At 46.3% G+C, this 16,888-nt stretch overlaps 1 protein-coding gene across 1 annotated transcript in view; it reads right to left on the minus strand.

The window, feature by feature from the left end:
• Nucleotides 1-16,888, minus strand: part of TNFRSF11A (TNF receptor superfamily member 11a) — a 75,532-nt gene that overhangs the window by 1,802 nt on the left and 56,842 nt on the right. The window contains exon 10 of the mRNA XM_072821530.1: nt 955-1,009. Coding sequence (XP_072677631.1) covers nt 955-1,009 — 55 coding nt within the window. The remainder of the gene's footprint in view (nt 1-954; nt 1,010-16,888) is intronic.

Raw genomic sequence — 16,888 nt, forward strand, 5'->3', positions numbered from 1 at the left:
ATCTGACTCTTGATCAGCTCAGGTCTTGACCTCGGGGTTGCGAGTGCAAGCCCTGCATTGGGCTCCATGCTTGGTGTGGAGCCTATTTAAACAACAACAACAACCAAAAAAAACAAAAAAACAAAAAAACAAAATTTAATAGATTATAGCCACAGAGGTACACATTTCTGTGGGCAACTGGGGTCTTGATCTTTTTCTTCTAGCAGTATAATCAGGAATGGTTTCATGAAGACGTGGCATTTAAACCAAGTGTCTGAGGACAGGAAGGTTTGACAAATGCTGGGAAGGATGTTTCTGACAGAAGAAACTGTGAATAAAGGAGTGATGGGAGGAAGGCACAAGCCACACTTGGGAAGCAGTAGGATTTGGTTTGGTCAAGGCGTGAGGTATAAGAAGAGACAAACAGAAATGAAGCTGGAAAGATGGGTAGGCCCCACTCAGGAGGAACTCACGTTAGGCATTACAGCATAAGAGAAGGATTTTTTTTCCCCAAAATAAGGGAAACTACTGTATATATTTCAGGCAGAGCATAAAAACTATCAAGACAGAGTTTAAAGACAAAGGTAAAAAGAAGAGGACTGCTAGAGCAAGGGGCCAGCTGATGTGCTGTGAGGCGGGACTAAAAGCACCTACGGAGAACTTGACCTTGGAAAGAACACGGAAGGAGAGACTGGCATCAAGCACACAGTGCAGCAGCCAGGCTCCCCCCAGGCTCTGCTGCTCTGGATGTGTAAGCCATGCTTTTCTTCAGGGGTACTTCGGTAAACATAAATCAAACCGTAAGTATCACACACGTAACCATGACATTGAAATGGAATCCTGCCCGATAAGTGATGAGGGAAGGTCTTTTGTTTTTGTTTGGTTTTAATAGAAGAATTCCAGCCAAATTTCAGAGAGGATAATGAAGTTTAAATAATTACCATTTTGCCACCTTGAAATAATGGATCTACTCACTGATGGATGCTGCAAATATGAGGTGAGCCTTTGAAGGTAGGAAAGGATGGCATGCCTAGGAAAGAAAAAACATCATAAAGATGAAAGGCTTTCTAATGCAGTGATTAGTCTGGCCCACTGAATCTGCTGACCTAGGACAATTTAGGCTTTGGGAAACGTGGGATTGTCAGGCGTAACGTCCCTTGTGACAAGATGCAACAGGTAGGGCACACTACCAGATTAAAGATTTTATTTATTTATTCATGAGAGACACACAGAGAGAGAGGGAGACACAGGCAGAGGGAGAAGCAGGCTCCACGAAGGGAGCCCAACATGGGACTCGATCCCGGGTCTCCAGGATCACACCCTGGGCCAAAGGCAGGCGCTCAACCGCTGAGCCACCCAGGGATCCCCAAGTATTCTTGCCAAAATAATTGAATCTGAATCTAATCATAACTCAAGATGTAAATATTGTTGTACATGAGAAACAGTAGGAGGAGGAACTGGTTAAATGACACCCTGTGGAAGCAGTCAGCCAAATGTAGACTGTGCAGCATTCTACAGGACAAATAACTCATTTTCAATCAAGTCAAATCAATGGCATTATTTTAAAAAGAATAAAAAGGATTTAAGAGACTAAAAAATCAAATGCAATGCATGGATCTTGTGGATGCCAACTTGTATAAGCCAACTTACGAGAACATTTTTAAGACAAAGAAGCTTGCATATCACATGATGTCACAGAATTATTGCAAATTTTAAGTTAAGGATAATGCCATAAAGTTTCTCTTAAAAAACCAAACATCCTTATCAGGTAGAGAGGCATACTGAAATAATTACCTACCAGTGATGTAACGTGATGTTTAGGATTCACCTGAAAACACTTTAGAAAAAAATTAAAGGAATAGGTGAAAATAGATTTGTGAGATGTTGTTAATTATTGAAGCTGGGTGATGGATACATGGGGGATTCACTATATTAATCTTTTTAGTTTTGTGCATGTTAGAAAATTTCTGTCATGAAGAGATGCTTAATGGATTCTTTATAGTGACTAGTTTGAAAAATCTTTCTATATCTGTCCTGTGTCCCATGAGAGAATCATTTTAGTGTATGCTGTATGAATTTGGACATATACTAGCCCCAGTAGATGATCAAGGGGCCAAGTGCATCATTTTGCCTGGTATAAAATGACACTGTTCTGGGGCATCTGGGTGGCTAAGTCGGTTGAGCATCCGACTCTTGGTTTCAGCTCAGGTTATGATCTCAGGGTCCTGGGATCAGCTCTGAGTTGCTCTCTGAGGTCAGCACAGTCTGCTTGTCCCTTCTCCTGATCCGGCCCCCCGGCCCCCTGCTTGCACTCATTCTCTCGCTCAAAATAAATGAATAAAATCTTTAAAAGCATGACACTGCTCTGCAGTTATGGTTTGTGGAGATCAGAGATCAGCATCTGAAAACATTTTTGAACTAAATTAGCTCCTGCCTTCTATGCATGGATCCCTGGAAGCATCAAGGCCCACAGTCCCTTCCATGAGCCACGGGAAGGCTGGCTCCCTGCCCCCGCTTACCTGACTGATGACATAACCCAAAAGGCCAGGACCGGGCACGGCAATGAGCCCCGAGGTGCCAGCCTGGGCTCCTCAACCTGAAACCTGGCCTGCTAGCATGTCCCTGCCAGATACTGAACAAGAATATGTTCATCTGCTCAGTCTCTTGGTCAGCACCTATTGCGGAGCATCGCTTATGTGCATTTGAAGAGCGCCAGCCTTTTTAAGTGAATGGTTAAATCAGATCTCCTCCTCTTCATCATCACCTCCGTTATCATCACCATCCTCTCTGTTCTGGAATGGTCAGATGGAAGAGCACTCGAGGAGACCGAGTCAGTCACCTAGTACACAAGGAAGAACTGGTGCCCAAAAAGGAACGAAGGCAGAGTTTGGCAAAGTCAGATGATCCTGTTGTTGCGAGGACAGATCCTGCCCGTCCTCCGTGGTAGCTGCTGGGATGCACCACCCAGGTCCTGTTTAGAAATACAGGACTTGTTGGTCAGATGCCAGCAGCATTGCCAGCAGATGGCCCTCAGCCGTCATTCGTCTTCAGGGATCACGTTGACTGAAACAGCTACTGCACCCCCAGAGAACCCAAGTTCCTGGCAAGCCCACGAGCGGTTGACTCCAGAACATAAAGGCCTTGGCCCCTCAGTGCAGCCTGAGAACTCTGAAAAGCCAGGCCAGCTTCTGAGCTCCCCAGTGGGGTTGGCCAAAACCCGCCCTCTCCTGCCCCAGGTTTCGATCCTGAGAATACTCCCTACCAAGCTTCCAGCAGCTCATCTCCATCTCGGAGTATGCTTCCCAGAGGACCCCGCCTGGAAAACCTCCAACAGAACCGCTCTCCAGAACAGTTACATGGATGCCCTCGAAAGAGCCGTCCTGCTGTCCCCCAGCCGCTGTCAGGAGAGGTGAGGCCAAGCCTAACTCCTGCCAACTTCCACCTTCTCAAGCCCCCACAAACAGATGGTCGAGAGGAGGGAAGGAAAACGAGTTACTGGTACCCACTACCCATGACCACTACCATCCATCCCACGGAAAACTGTGGAGATGCCATTGCTGCCAACAGCTCAACTATCTCATTGCTGAAATTATTCTTTGTTTAAATTACTTGGATACACGGGCACGTGGGGGGCTCAGGCAGTTTAGTGTCCAACTCTTAGTTTCAGCTCAGGTCACGATCTCAGGGTCCTGGGATCGGGCTCTGTATTGGGCTCCCTGCTGAGGGGCTTGTCTACCCCCTCTGCCCTTCCCCCTCCCTGCCTGCATGCTCTCTGTCTCAAATAAATAAATAAAATCTTAGAGAAAAATAAATTACTTGGACACAAAGAATATTGAATGGTCACCTTGCATAAAAGCATTTATTGGGGATCCCTGGGTGGCTCAGCGGTTTGGCACCTGCCTTTGGCTCAGGGCCTGATCCTGGAGATCCAGGATCGAGTCCTACGTTGGGCTCCCTGCATGGAGCCTGCTTCTCCCTCTGCCTGTGTTTCTGCCCCCCCCCTTCTTTCTCTCTCTCTCTCTCATGAATAAATAAATAAAATCTTTTTTTTTTTTTTAAAGCATTTATTATGAAAGCAATGCTATTCCTTCTGCTACCTCCCCCATGTAGGCAACATATGCACCGGGGCAAGATGGGCAGGTGTCACCTCCCAGGACAAAGACAAGCATGGAAACAGAGTGTCTATCTTGAATGCCACCAGTGCCATGAGTCTTGCTTCTTGTGTTCACTGCTGTGCCTGGTATAGAACCTGGCACTCAACAGAAGCTTAAGTATTCATTTAATTTGGGGCATCTGGGTGGCTTAGCGGTTGAGCGTCTGCCTTCAGCTCAGGGCGTGACCCCTGTGTCCTGGGATCGAGTCCCACATTGGGCTCCCCGCAGGGAGCCTGCTTCTCCCTCTGCCTGTGTCTCTGCCTCTGTGTGTGCGTCTCTCATGAATAAACAAAGTCTTTTTTAAAAAGTATTAATTTAATTCAAGTAAGAAAGAAAGGAGATACCACCTTCACCAGAGCCCCTTCTTGGTGCTCTGACCACGATATCATCTATTCCGCCCTGGGACCTTGAGCTATTTGAGGGACGCTGTTCTATGTTCATGGTGGTGTCGCTGAGTCTGGTACATAGTGGGTGCTCGGGAAGGCACGTCTTGAAAAAAAAGGTTCTGCGGATCAAGGGCGGTGTTTAATCATCTATCAATGAATAACAACCAAGCTCAAACCTCACCAGCTTACAACGGCCACCAGTGTCTGCTCGCCATTCTGGGCTTGGCCGGGCAGTCCTCGGTGGGCTCCCAGCCAGGAGCCCCAGTCCCCGCGCCTGGGACCTCCCCGCAGGGCAGGCACCCAGGCACCTGTGCTTGTCAAGCCTCGGCTTGGGTCACGTGTGCTGGCAGCTTCAGGCCCGTGCCAGTCACGTGGCCCAGGCCAGCATCCGTGTGGGAGGAGATGACGCCAGGTGCTAGACACGGGGAGGGGAGAGTCATCGGAGGCCGTGAATCCTGTAACTTCCTACCGTGGGCACACACGTCATTAACCCAGGCTTAGTCCCTTGGGGCCTGACTTCTGGAAGAATCTTTATCTTCCAGGGGTCCTCAGGTGACTGGATCTTGATTTTAGGTATTTCAGAGGCAGTAAAACAACAACAACAACAACAACAAAATGATCAGGGAACAGTCAGGTAAAACCCTGCAGAGGAGCTGAGTGTAAACACCTGGGCCGCCGCCCACAGTGGGGGCAGTTGCCACAATGGCCGGACAACCACCTCCTCTGAGCTTAGGCCAGCTCAGGAGTTCCAACTCCTCCTGGACATCTAGTGGGAGTGGGCCTGGCCACCTAGATTGGCGGCAAGGACAACTGTGCCAGCAAGTGGGGCTGGGGGCAGGAAGCTATGAACGAAGGGATCAGAAGAAGAGGTGCAGGGACAGGTCTGGGCGCTGGAAGCAGAAAGGTCTTGGCCATACCCTTGGCTGCTGAATTGGTGAGCAAAGGACAATGGCTGCCCCTCAACCCTGTTCACCCTGGTGCTTGGCTCACTCTGCACCCCGGGACCTCAGAGCTCAGCACCTTGTCCTCTCTCCACTCATCTCTTGGAGCCTCTGATTGTGCCGTGCTCTGGGTAATTAGTAAAATTAGTTTGCAGTAATTATATCATTTCTCCTCTCATCATCCCTCTTAACATGGTATAAACATTTATGCAAATTGAGAATATTATCAATAATCAAGTATTTATATAACATCTGCTGTGAGACAAAAATCAGCTGAATTAAGAATTTCCAAGGTGAGCTATTTCAATTCCTGAGATTTCCAGAACTCTCAGACCCGAGCTGGAAAGGCATGGAGTGAGAAATGTTGTCCATGGCTACTGATGAATCAGTAGAGGTGAATTCATGTTTGCATGGGTTACAAATCATGGATAAGTTAGGATCAGGATAGAACAACCCCGGGGTTAATTACATAGAGGGATCTGTTTATCCCTGTGCAGGCCCTTAGGTTGTTTGGGGCAGTGCGGTCCACAGTAGGAAGACAGGAGGCCAGAACGCCCAACCTTTGAAATAAAGTCACATTTACAGGTATCACATTTACAAGACTCTTAAATATTTTGGGGAAACACAATTCTACCCACCCATAGGCCACAAGTCTGGGAAAGGCCTTTCTTAAATAGTAGCTGGGAGAGTGATGCCTGAGAGACCCAGAGCCCCATTTAAGATTTGGTCCAGGTCTCTGAAATCCTGGAGAAAAAAAACTGACCCCCAAATTCTAAAGCTTTAGTGATTCTCCATTGTGCTGACTTCCAGCTAGAGGCTAGAAGTTGCCTTTGGGGGTGCAGATAATTCTTTTGGGCAAAATATACCGATTGCCCTTTTATATATGCACACGAGAACAAGTATCTGGTTCCGAAATAGGATGGCTCAAGGTAAAGGCATTTCTATTATAATATAAAAATCTGTCTTCATTAATCTTCTCTGTCTCAGCCCTATTTTGGTATACATGCTGCCCAGGGGGGCCACTTAAGCAACCTCTCTGACTCTATTTTCCAGCTTTGAGTAATTCTGAGAGATACTTCCTTCATAGGGTGGTGGATAGAATTAAATTGGAAACATCATAAGATGGATTCCAGTACGAACTACTGGCACATAGTAGCACCAGTTCCACTTTGTCCTCATTCTGTTCTCTTTTATTTGGGGTTAATTGTTGAGGAGACACATGATTGAGCTGGACTCCTGAAGGCCATCGTGAGCAACAGAGCCACTTGTGAGGCTTTTGCTGCTTACCTCTTAGCTTCTTTGGGGTATCTGTAGTTGAGAATCAGGACCCACCTGACAGTTGCCTTCTCATTATTCCTGGGACAGCCTCTCAGACCCAAAAGACCTCGAAGACATCTAGAAGCCATTGTGAGGCCAAACGGGTAGCCCCTTGTCTACCTAGTAATTGAAAGATTGAACAAGACTCTACCAGAACAATGAGCTACAGTCTTCACAGAAGGCTCCGTGTGCTGATTTTCCAAATCACGTTCACTTGACTTGTGAACTGCTGCTGGACAAAAGGCCAGGGAGGGAACAAGAGCCCTGCTCAGATGGTTCTCCTCCGCGTCTTCCCTGTCCCTTGGTGGCTGACACATCTCCATTTTGCTCTCCATTTTCCTGGCTACTGAAGGAGACCTGCAGAACCGACGCCCCAAAAAGGTGGTGACTACTTCAAGCTGTATTTGTCTTGATACTGGTTTATGTGATTACTTTGATTATGGAGTTAATTCTCCACTCATGTTCCTTTTGGGCTAATGCTCATAATTTAACATTTGTTTAGAGTATGCCTGGATTGACTGGAAAGAAAATCGGTTGGCTTGGGAGGTGAGGGGAATTAGAGGCAAGTTTGGAGCAAGTCAGTATTCTAAACTGCTCGTGTATAATTCTGGAAGTAGATAATCCATAGGTAGCATATAGACAACTAACTTAAAAAAAAAAAAAAAAGTCGTTTCCTGTAAGAGAAATGAGAACAATCCAAGGTTGCCATTGTTCTAATTCTGGCTTTGGTTTTCCCCAGAGCACAGGAATCTTCACGATCTTTTCAAAACAACGTGAAGGAAGTTGAATGCTTCCTTTTAATGAGAATGCAACCTCATTTGAATGTTTAAAAATAAACCAGTGCGCATAGGATCAATTGCTATCCTACCTACTGCTTGGGTATCAAGGATGTTTGTAAAAGTTTTAATTAAATACCAACAGGGAAAAAGCCATAATTTAAAGATGCAATTACCCAGAAAAAGACTTTTATTTCATTATTAGCTTCTTCGGATTGATCTAAAGCGCATGGAAGCCTAGCTTTTAGGTAACGAGCTCTGCCTGTCATTAGCAACTATTTTTAACTGGTTTTAGAGTCACTCTGTGGACAATACCATGTGCTAGGGAGGATGGGGAGCACCGTGATCTCCCGTACACTGCCCTACTGTACGCATACGCGTACCATGCAGTCCAGCCCGAAAACCATGTCCACACGAAAACCTGTATGTGAAGGTTTATAGCAGCATTATTCATAATTACCCCAAACTGGAAATAGGCCAAAGGTTGCTCAACTGGTGAATGGAACAAACTACTCACCAGTAAATATTAGTAATAAAAAGGAACACACTACCAATACATGCAAAGACAAGCAGTGTGCCAAGAGAAAGGGGCCAGACTCCAACAGATACACACCCTACGATTCCATTTATTGCGGAAAGGCAGAGCTGTAGGGACAGAGAACAGATCGGTGGTTGCTGGGGGCCAGGGTGGGAAGGAAACAAGGGACTGCGGAGGATCAGAAGGAAACTTTGGCGATAACAGAAATGTTCTCTGTCTCGACTGTGGTGTGGTTGATTACGTGCATTTGTTAGAATTTATAGAACTGTGGATGTAGGAAAGGTAAATTTTACTGCATGTAAATTATACTGTCTCAGACCTGACTTAAAAACCAGTCATTTTGTGACTTCCTAAGTATCACCCTAGTGTTGAATAAGCTTTCATTAACACCCCTGATGCAAACTCGGGTTGTGGGTGGGAGTGGGTTGGGCGGGATGGGTGGGTCCTTTGCTCTTTGAATATCTCGCCCAGGTGGTGCACCTACCTGCTTTCCTCTGTCTGAGCAGGAGGCAGTGCACCCAGTTGACCAGATCCATGATTGACTTGTATGCTCTTGGAGAACAGTGGCCACTATCTGTCCCTTCTGGGAGAGGTCCTCTGTCCCACAGACATCATCTGCTCATCGTCCACACCATCCATGGATGCTAGGACGTGGACGTGTCAAGTAACTGCTGAGTTTATATTTGTTTGCTTGGCTTTAAAGATCTCTTAATGTCATGGCAGCTGTTTCATTATTTATAACAAGTACTATGATAAATATACAGTCGTCGACACAGATCTATAGGGCCCAGAAGCACACAGATGGCGGGATGCAATAATGGGTAAACGCCCATCAGCTCAGGGCTGCTCATCCCTCTGATACAGCATACGAATCTCCGCTTGCTCTGGATGCTAGAAGAAGCTAAGCAGTATCACCCTACTCAAAGAATGGAATCTCTTTTGGGACATAGGGCCCACAGACTGTCTGCTTAGGACATAAGGTATCTAATGCCAAGTTTTAAGGCTCACTATTGAATTTGAGAAGCTGGGTCTGATTACAATGAAAAGCTATTTTTAAAATATGTTCATTATTGACTGCCTTTACCCACATCAGTTCAACTCCGTGTCCATGAGTTTGCTAGAGCTGAAACAGAGTACTTTAGAGAAAGCAGAACATTCTGGATATAAATGTGGCCGGTGATCCGTGAAAGCATTAGAGCAGCCGGCAGGAACACAAGCTTTGGAGCCTGGGTATAAAATTCACACACTAGATTTGTGAGCTTGTGGAAGTTCATTAAGCTCTCGGCCCCAATATCCTGCTGTGTAAAGATAATAATAGTCATCGCTTAGATTTGCTGTAGTCATTAGATGACATAACACGATGGCAGGTGACATGACCGTGTGTACATTACTCAGCAGGTTGCTTCAGCAAATGGAGGCTATTTGCCCAAGTGTTAACTGACGTGAAGTGAGCCTTTCTCTTTGCTCACACTCTCTTCTTCCCGTGGCCTTGCTAACAGCCCTGACATTTGAACTCCTGCAGGGAGGGCCTCGGGTTTCTTTTAGTGTCAGGAATTATTTTTTTGCCAGATTTATCGGGGTATAATTGTCACACAACACTCTATGTTTAAGGCACACGACGTGCTGATTTGATACACGTACATATTGTGAGATTATTGCCACAATAAGGTTAGCTAGCAGCAGTTCCATCACCTCACACATGAGTATTTTGTGTGCGTGTGTGTGTGTGGCGAGAATGTTCAAGATCTACTCTCTTAGCGACCTTCAAGTTCTTAATGCACTATTGTGAACTGTGGTCGCCAAGCTGTATGTTAGACCCCCGGGACTCATTCATCTTACAACTGAGCGCTTGTACCCTTTGACCAGCATCTCCCCATTCACCCCCTCCCCCTCCCCCACCATCATTTTAGTCCCTGTTTCTGCGGGTTTGGCTTTTTTAGATTCTCCATATACATGAGATCACAGTATGGCCTTCCTCTTTCAGACTTACTTGATTTAGTTAATGCCCTCAAGGTCCATCCATGTTGTCACAAATGGCAGGATTTCCTTTGTTTTTATGGCTCCTTCATATATCATCAGGGATTATTGCTCTATCCTTCCTTTACTTTTCGAACCTTAGCCACCTCTGGCTTAATAAAAATGCCTATTTCAAAAAGGAAGGGAGATACACAAAGAATCCTTATCTAAATAGTCCCATCCCCCCCTCCGCCCCCAACTTCTCCAGAGCAGATTCTTAAATTGTGGTTGTTTTTTGTCATGGTTTCCAACTAGAAAAACATCTTTTCTTGAGCCATTAACAACAGCAGAAGTTGGAAGAAGAAAAAGTCCTACAGTGATCTCATCCTCACTGTGTTTGTATTTGTCATTGGACCTAAGTGGTCTGGGCTACACCTGGGTCAGGGTGCACACACAGGCCACCTTCCTCCAGCCTCTTCTGGACACATTCCTGCCACAGGCTCTTCTGTCCAGGGTGGCTTTGTTTTATGTTAGTGACCCTCTTTGGGGCCACGGCTGATTGGACTGACCCACGTAACCTATGATCGATACTCCGATTCAATAATAATGCTGGGCTGACCAGGGTCTATCTCCCGGAATTTGGAACCGTCATATGTATAAACTGGAGAGTTTATATATTGTACACATGCACACACAGTTTATAGATTCTATACACACACGCACATACATATATGACCAGTGTGTAGTGAACGCTGGAGGTGAAAGGATTTGGGAGCCAACAGGAGGGAGAACAGAGGGGCAGTGTCTGAAGCTACCTCAGACTTGCCCTTCCAATATTTGGGGGTTCATTTTTCCCTATTTTCTTGAGATCCCTCCCTGACTTGACCTGACGTCACCTGAGTGGGTTCCTAGTCCCTGAAACCTTTGCACAAGCCATCGAAGTAGTCAGAAAGAATTGTTGGTTTCAACTACCATTGAGCAGGGCTTAAAATAATTTTTTTAAAGATTTATTTATTGATTTGAGAAAAAAAGAGACAGAGAAAGTGAGAGTGTGCAGAGGGGGTGCAGAGGGAGAGATTCCTCAAGCAGACTCCCTACTGAGCATGGAACCCCGAGGTTAGGGCTCCACCCTGTGACCCTGAGCTCATGACCTGAACCGAAATCAAGAGTCGGATGCTTAACTGAGTGAGCCACCCAGGCACCCCAAAAAGCCATTTTAAAGACAGTGTTATGGATCCATGCACACTGCCAGTGGCTGAATGGTGAGGCCGAGTCCGAATCCTGCCCTTTCTGTCTGAGGGGGTCCTTCCTAGGGAGATGGGGTCCACGTTTCACCATGCAATAGAAGCAATATGCCCACTGGCGCAAGAGGAACAAACAAGGTCATTTCTAGGAAAAGGCCAAGTTCTAAAAGAGCCGGGGGGGGGGGGGGGGGGGGGGGGGTGTGCGCGGTGGAGGGGGGCGGTGGCAGCCCCTGTGGCTCAGCGGTTTAGCGCCACCTTCAGCCCAGGGCCTGATCCTGGAGTCCCAGGATCGAATCCCATGTTGGGCCTGCACGGAGCCTGCTTCTCCCTCTGCCTGTGTCTCTGCCTCTCTCTCTCTCTCTGTGTCGGTCATGAATAAATAAATAAGATCTTTAAAAAATAATAAAAATAAAAGAGCAGTCGGTAGGAGGTTAAACTCTAGCAAGAAGATCTCACCACAGCACCCTCTGCAGCTGGGGGCCCCTGGGATGGGGGAGGGAAATGGAAGACCAAGAGGAGGGTACAAGAACAGGGACCAATAAAGGAAAGGAGGAGACGAGGCAGGGGAGGCTCCCAGGGTCTGGAGGACAAGAATTTAGGCAGGAAGGGACAAAGGAGCCATTGAAGGAATGATAAGGAATGTGGGAGCCACAGAGGGGAGGATGGAAAGGGGGAGGGGCACCAAGTACCTGGGGCATAGGGCAGAGAGTTGAGAATGGATAGAGAAAGGGCCGCAGAATGAGGAACTACAGAAAAGAGATCAGGGAAGCTAGAGAAGAAGAGTGGAAGAGGATAGGGAGGGGCAGCCAGAGAGACTCCCGATTCTGACACTTTCTCCTCATCAGTGACCCCTAGTCCCTGTCATGGCCTCTCCCTATGTAGATTGTCCTCATTTCCTGATTGTTTAAGTTACTAATCCCTTCCCTGTCTATCTCACAGGGAAGAAGTCAGGAGCAGAGAAGAACTGTGGAAGAAAACTGCAGTTAGAGCAAATAGCGCGTGCAAATGCCCCGAGGCAGGAGGTGTGTGCACCAGAGAGAAGACCAGCGCCACTGGAGTGTGGAAGAGTGGTGCAAGATGATCCTGGAGGGCTAGGGGCCATGGAGTCCATGTGATTCTTGGTCTTTTGGGGAGGGAAGGGTAGTGTGGTCAAATTCATAATGTCCTGATTCTCTTTTCTTATCATCTGTCCATCTCTGGCATAATCTACTTTAGCGCCTGCATGTATTGATACAGCCACACCTTTTATTTTTCCTATTAATTGCTGGAGCCCCATATGTCAGATTGCTCACGTGTGAAGCCTCCACCTCTAGTCATCCAAGAACCCTAAATTCTTACTCAGTCCAAAGGGAACAGAGTTTTCCTTCCAAATACCCCCAGAGAGGAGGAGAAAGGCTAGTGAGCTCAGTTGTGCAGTCACAGCCTCTGGTCACTGTTCAGCACTGTCCCACTCAGACAGATCCTCGTGGACTACAGAGGGGAAGGGAGGCTCTGGGGTTAAAATCAGACTCACTTTGCTCACACCCAGCCACTGTCTCCAGAGCTGAGTCAGGGTGGCTGGGCTGCAGGAGCACCCACCTGTCCAGCCCAACCCTTCACTAGCAGTACAGAAGCCCCTTGAGAACCTGTTGTCCGTCCTGCTGGGAGACCTCACTAGGATGATCCTGATCCTTCAAGAAGCTCCGCAGCATTGACCCTCCCGGGGGCTGCTGGGCTTCCCTGCAGCCTTGTCACCTTGCTCCCGGGCACTAGCTCTGCAGACCAAGGGGCAACGGTGGAGGCCTTATTTTCAGGGCACCACAGCTCCCGTTCCTCCAGGCCAACAGACACTGCCCGGCCCTACATTCGCGTGACCAATAACCTTTCCCAAGGCCCCTTGCTCTCTCCATTTCCACACATACAAGATGGGAGTCTGTCTTTATTTTTTTTTTCCCTCTTTACTTAGTAGCTCATTACTATAATATTATTAATATAAAAAATAATGACATCAGAAAATATTATTAGAAAAAAATCCCATGTTTCCTCAACCAATTAAAGACATTTACATCAGCATGTTTATCACAAAACTCACAGTTTCGATGGGTGAACGTGCTCCCTAGAAGTGTGCCTGCTGCATTCCATAAAGCCTTATAGGATGTGACAGTCCACTGAGCAAGTGGTGGCTCTCGGCCCTGACATTGGGAGTCCCATTGTGAAAAGAGTTTTTATTGTGGAAACATTTACTCTGAATAACATTACTGGTATACATCTCCTGAAACTTAATTGTTTTAGAAAATAAAAATTTTAATGTCTTTATTTTTTACTAATAGTAATAAATGAAGAATGCTCTAAAAGCCCTAAATACCTATATATTCTTATATCCGGAATATATAAAGAACTTTCAAAACTCAATAATAAACAACCCAGTTAAAAAGCAGGCAAAACAGGTGCCTGGCTGGCTCAGTTGGTAGAGTGTACAACTTGATCTCAGGATTATGAGTTCAAGCCTCACACTGGGCACAGAGCTTACTAAAAAAAAAAAAAGTAGGCAAAAGATTTGAACACATGCTTTACCAAATAAGAGATGAAGATGACCAAATAAGGGGCCATTGGGTGGCTGAGTCGGTTAAGCAACTGCCTTTTGCTCAGGTCATGATCCTGAGGTCCTGGGATCGAGTCCCACATGGGGCTCCCTGCTCAGTGAGGAGTCTGCTTCTCCCCTCTCTCTGCTCATATGTGATCTCTCTCTTAAATAAATAAAATCTTGGGGAGGAGGGCGGGGGGTGGGGGTGAATGGGTGACGGGCACTGAGGGGGGCACTTGATGGGATGAGCACTGGGTGTTATTCTGTATGTTGGCAAATTGAACACCAATAAAAAATAAATTTATTATAAAAAATAATAAATAATAAATAAAATAAAATCTTGAAAAAAAAAAGATGACCAAATAAGCATTTGAAAAGATGCTTATGTGGCAGATTAAAGCCACAGTGAGATATTATACATCTAGCAGAATGGCTAAAATTAAAACAACTGACAATGCCAAGTGCTGAGGAGGATGTGGAGCAACTGAGACTCTCGTTCGTTGCTGATGTGAATGCAAAATTGTACAGCCAGTTAGAAAAACAATTTTGCAATTTCATTTATATATATATATGATCCCACAATCCCACTCTTAGGAGAAATGAAAACACGCATCCACACAAGTTTTTATAGAGATTTTATTTGTAATTGCCCCAAACTGGAAAGAATCTGAATGTTGGTAAAGAGATAAACTGTGGTACATCCATACCACGGAATACTACTCAGCAATCAGAAGGAACCAGCTACTGATGCACCCAACAACTTGGATGGAGCCCAAGGGCATTCTGCTGGAAGAAGCCAAACTCAGATGGATTCCATTTATATGACATTCTGGAAAAGGCAAAACTATAAAGACAGAATAGATAGCTATTGCCAGGGGGTGAGAGCAGCATAGAGAGGATGGATTACAAAAGGAAACATGAAATTCAAGGGTGCTGAAAACAGTCTCTATCTTGATTGTGGTGGTTACACAACTATAAATTGTTGTCAAGACTTATAAAAAAACTGTATACCTAAAAAGGGATGAATCTTACTGGATATAAATCACAAACTCAATAAACCTGATAGAAAAATTATGTTTGTCTTTCCAGTGACAGAGTAAATATTTAGAAAAAGCTCTTTTAAGAACCTTAAATATTTTTTTCATGGTTCCTTTTTTATTGAAATAGGCCATGAAAGCCAGTAAGTTGAATTTGCTATTCCATTTTAGGGTAAGATGATTTACTTCCTCTGCCTAAATTAAGACAACTCGTAAGAGTCTTATCATAAGAATATCGTTTTTCTCGTGAGTTTAGTCCACACAGCCTTGTTTCCAGAGCTCCACCTGCCCATAAGAAATCAAGAGCCTGGGTCACAGTGAAGGGCTCCAGTTCCTGCCCAAAGGAGCTTGGGCCTATAGAGCCACCACTTCCAAGCCCGTGGCCAATTTATTATCCTCTCAAACTGGGAGAGACATCAGAGACACTGGGAGAAAAAGAAACAGCCTTTCAACCTGCACATCCTGGTATCCTTCACTCTCCCCAAATGTCAGAGGCCAAGAGAGAAAGGCCCACTGGGAGCCATCCTAATTGTACTGGCCAGTTAAAGCTGCATATTGGGTAACCACATGGCATACGCCCCCTTCCCTCCGTGTGTGATGTCGTAAGGTGACAACTTTGGGTCAGCTAGCACAGTCTTGTGGGTTTATGATGGAAAAGCCATACCCCTCGGGACCTCATTTCAAAGAGTGGGAAGGTGCCCGAGGTGGGCAGTAGAGTTAGTTCACGGTTATGTGGCTCAACTCAGGAAGTGGACATGACGCCTGGGGCCACCGCTGTGACCAGGAATGGACAGCTGTAAGAGACGAGGGAAAATGACATGTAACAGATGGATCTCTACAACTGGCATCTTCTAGGAGCTCTGCTGGTACATGGTTGTCCCTCAGCCCGTGTGATCCTGGCACCAGCCCCATAAACTAACGTGGTTATCTTCAATTTACACACGTGAGAAATGAAGCTAAGAAGGAAAGCTACAGGAGGGAAGTCAGGAAACAGCAGGGCTGAGTCTCAACTCCAGGTCTGATGGCAACTCTTCTATTCCATCACACAGGGGACCAGGGGAACTTCTGCAGCGCCTCGTGGTAGCACGGAGTTACTGTAAACGTCCTGGAATTTGTCGTTGTTAACTTTTATGCTACTGGTAATCTTACTCTTAAGTGGAGATTTTTTTTTTTTTTTTTTTTGGAAAGTGTTCCTGCATGTCCGTTTTACTAAGGGGGGTGGGGGAAAAAGACGTTAACTAAGCACAAGTCCCAACTTCACCCTGGGGTCAAGGTAACTGAGCATTAATGAGAGAGAGAGAGAGAGAGAGAGAGTCAGGCTCACAAGATCATGAGAAGCCAAGGTGAATTGAATCAAGGGTCACAATCGGAGGTCATTTAGGCGTCCCTCCCCACTTGGAAATGTATTCTGTGCTCCTCTTGTTCAAACCTTGGGGGGGACACTAGGTCGTTTGACCAAGGGAGGCAGTTCTTCAATGGGGGCCACCATGGGAGTGTCAGTCCAGGGTTCCCAAGATCTGTGGCCCCCTGCACCTCTGGGCTTGGCTTCAGTGATTTCGCCTGTGCTGTGCCTGCTGCTGGCCCCACCTCTGCACGATTTTGGGTCCCCACCTCTTTTTGGCAAAGCTATGGTTGTGGCAAGGCAGTCTGTTCATGAACCAACACAGCCCTTCCTTGGCAGTGGTTGGGGGTGGGGATGGCGTGGCGCATGGTGGCAAGAATCCCACAGATGACCTCTTCCCAGCAGCTCCTCTGCTGCCCTGGAGCAAAGTAATGTCTGAAGTCTTCCCTAGCTCTCTAGGATGTCCCCAGATCCCTTAGGACTCTCAGCTCCTTTCTCAGGGATGCTCAGGGCTCAAGCATAAAAACCACACTAAATAAAAGTGACTCACCAACTAAATGTTTAGGCCTGTGAATGCTTAGTTCCTCTCCTCAAAGGGGGTTGTGCAAGTGGTGCCCAGAGCACCCCACAGCTCCCTAAAGCAGTTGGCCAAGGG

This window comes from Canis lupus, chromosome 1, assembly GCF_048164855.1.
Source record: "Canis lupus baileyi chromosome 1, mCanLup2.hap1, whole genome shotgun sequence".
In the NCBI taxonomy this organism is placed as follows: Eukaryota; Metazoa; Chordata; class Mammalia; order Carnivora; family Canidae; genus Canis; species Canis lupus.